The following is a 1,528-nucleotide window of genomic DNA, read 5'->3' on the forward strand; positions in this document are numbered from 1 at the left end:
ATTATCCTTGTAATGTGAGTTTATGACATTCGATACGATACTAGGGCTCTGGTACTCGATTCCAAAAAATAACGTTTTAAAACTATCGAGTAGAAAATATCGGCATTAAATGCCAAAAGTATCGATACGGTATCGTATCGTATCGAAATTCGTGTCCCTAAATGTGTTTGGCTTCCGGTTTGTTNACGTTTTAAAACTATCGAGTAGAAAATATCGGCATTAAATGCCAAAAGTATCGATACGGTATCGTATCGTATCGAAATTCGTGTCCCTAAATGTGTTTGGCTTCCGGTTTGTTGTTAAATATTTTATGGATCATTTTAGTACAAATGTCTTCAGCTGGCCCTTGTGACGACTTTTTAGAGTTCCAGGTACGTTTCCTAAGCACTGAAATATATTTTCTAAATTTTATATTTTTAGGAATCTATAAAGAAGATGCGTGCCCTCGATGATAACATTATTTATATGCTAAACAGTTCTCTTCCGACTGAGTCTTTTAAAGGACAGGTGAATTGTGAAAAGGTCTGTTATAACTTGTATACCCAGTTGCAAGACATACATAAACGTCGAGAAAAAAAAATTCGTGATTGCATACTTGCTTCAGCAGAGTCTTTAAAAAAAGTGCGAGAGTTGAGAGAAAATAATCTGGATGATGTCGACATTAATAAAAAATTTAAATTGGAGCAGCGGAAGGTGAATATTATAAAATTTGTTGGGCTGTCCCCGGCTCAACCGACAGTTATGGCAAATTCAAAAACTAACCTTTAATAAAACGCGTTTTTGTTTGGGGTGGGCTATAGATTGGTAACCCCAGAGTCCGGAATTAAGGAAACTATGGGAGGTAGAGGGGGGTCTAATAGTTGTCTGTATGAAGTTTCAAAGCGCGAAGTCGTATAGGTTTTAAGGAATTTGTTACAATTTGTAAATTTAACAAACTTGTGTGTCGCTATTTCACAATAGTCCAAAGCGAGTTCCCTAAGGTGTGTGTTATGCAGAAATTTTGTTTGGCAAACCGTGCAATTGTTGCAGCAAACTCGGGGAGAGCGAGTTTGGCGACTCTCGGACCAAACTAAATTTGTTTGGTCAAACTGCAGCAAATTTGGTGTCATATACAAAAATTTAAAAAAATTGTTGCTTTACACAAAAACTGACGTGATACCAAAAGCCAGAGAACTGTATTTATGCTGTAGGAGCTTCTCAAAGATTAGGGCACAGTTAATTGCCTATAAGATATCAAAAAAAATTATGGGTGGGCTTTAGTAGTCAGCCGCACCTTGTGTTTTAAGAAAACCAGGTGGAATTAACAAATGAAACTTGGTCAGTATGTTAAGGGAGGTATCCTCTAAAACATGTATAACTAACACTTCCACTTCCACTTGGTTTCCTTAACAAAAAAGCATTTGTGCATACTTTTATATATATAAATGCACATAACACTGTACTTAATACTTTACACAATTTTCTTTTATTTTATCTTGTATAAAATCACTTTAATTAAACTTTTATCGACTTATTGAATTTCACGCAT

At 35.4% G+C, this 1,528-nt stretch overlaps 1 protein-coding gene across 1 annotated transcript; it reads left to right on the forward strand.

Moving 5' to 3' along the window:
* Positions 1 to 237: 237 nt before the first annotated feature.
* LOC108382597 (coiled-coil domain-containing protein 58-like) lies at positions 238 to 807 on the forward strand. The gene is made up of 2 exons (XM_017638967.1): positions 238 to 371; positions 421 to 807. The coding sequence occupies exons 1-2, from the start codon at positions 276 to 278 to the stop codon at positions 766 to 768; spliced, it is 444 nt and encodes a 147-aa protein (XP_017494456.1). The 5' UTR covers positions 238 to 275; the 3' UTR covers positions 769 to 807.
* Positions 808 to 1,528: the final 721 nt, after the last annotated feature.

This window comes from Rhagoletis zephyria, unplaced genomic scaffold (assembly GCF_001687245.7).
Source record: "Rhagoletis zephyria isolate East Lansing unplaced genomic scaffold, Rhagoletis_zephyria_1.1 Rzeph_scaffold_27704, whole genome shotgun sequence".
Taxonomy (NCBI): Eukaryota; Metazoa; Arthropoda; class Insecta; order Diptera; family Tephritidae; genus Rhagoletis; species Rhagoletis zephyria.

Excerpts from the sequence above, each read along its gene's own strand:
- LOC108382597 (XM_017638967.1), top strand. The coding sequence starts at position 276 with ATGTGTTTGGCTTCCGGTTTGTTGTTAAATATTTTATGGATCATTTTA. Across the intron at positions 372-420 it reads ACGACTTTTTAGAGTTCCAG|GAATCTATAAAGAAGATGCG; the intron begins GTACGTTTCCTA and ends TTATATTTTTAG.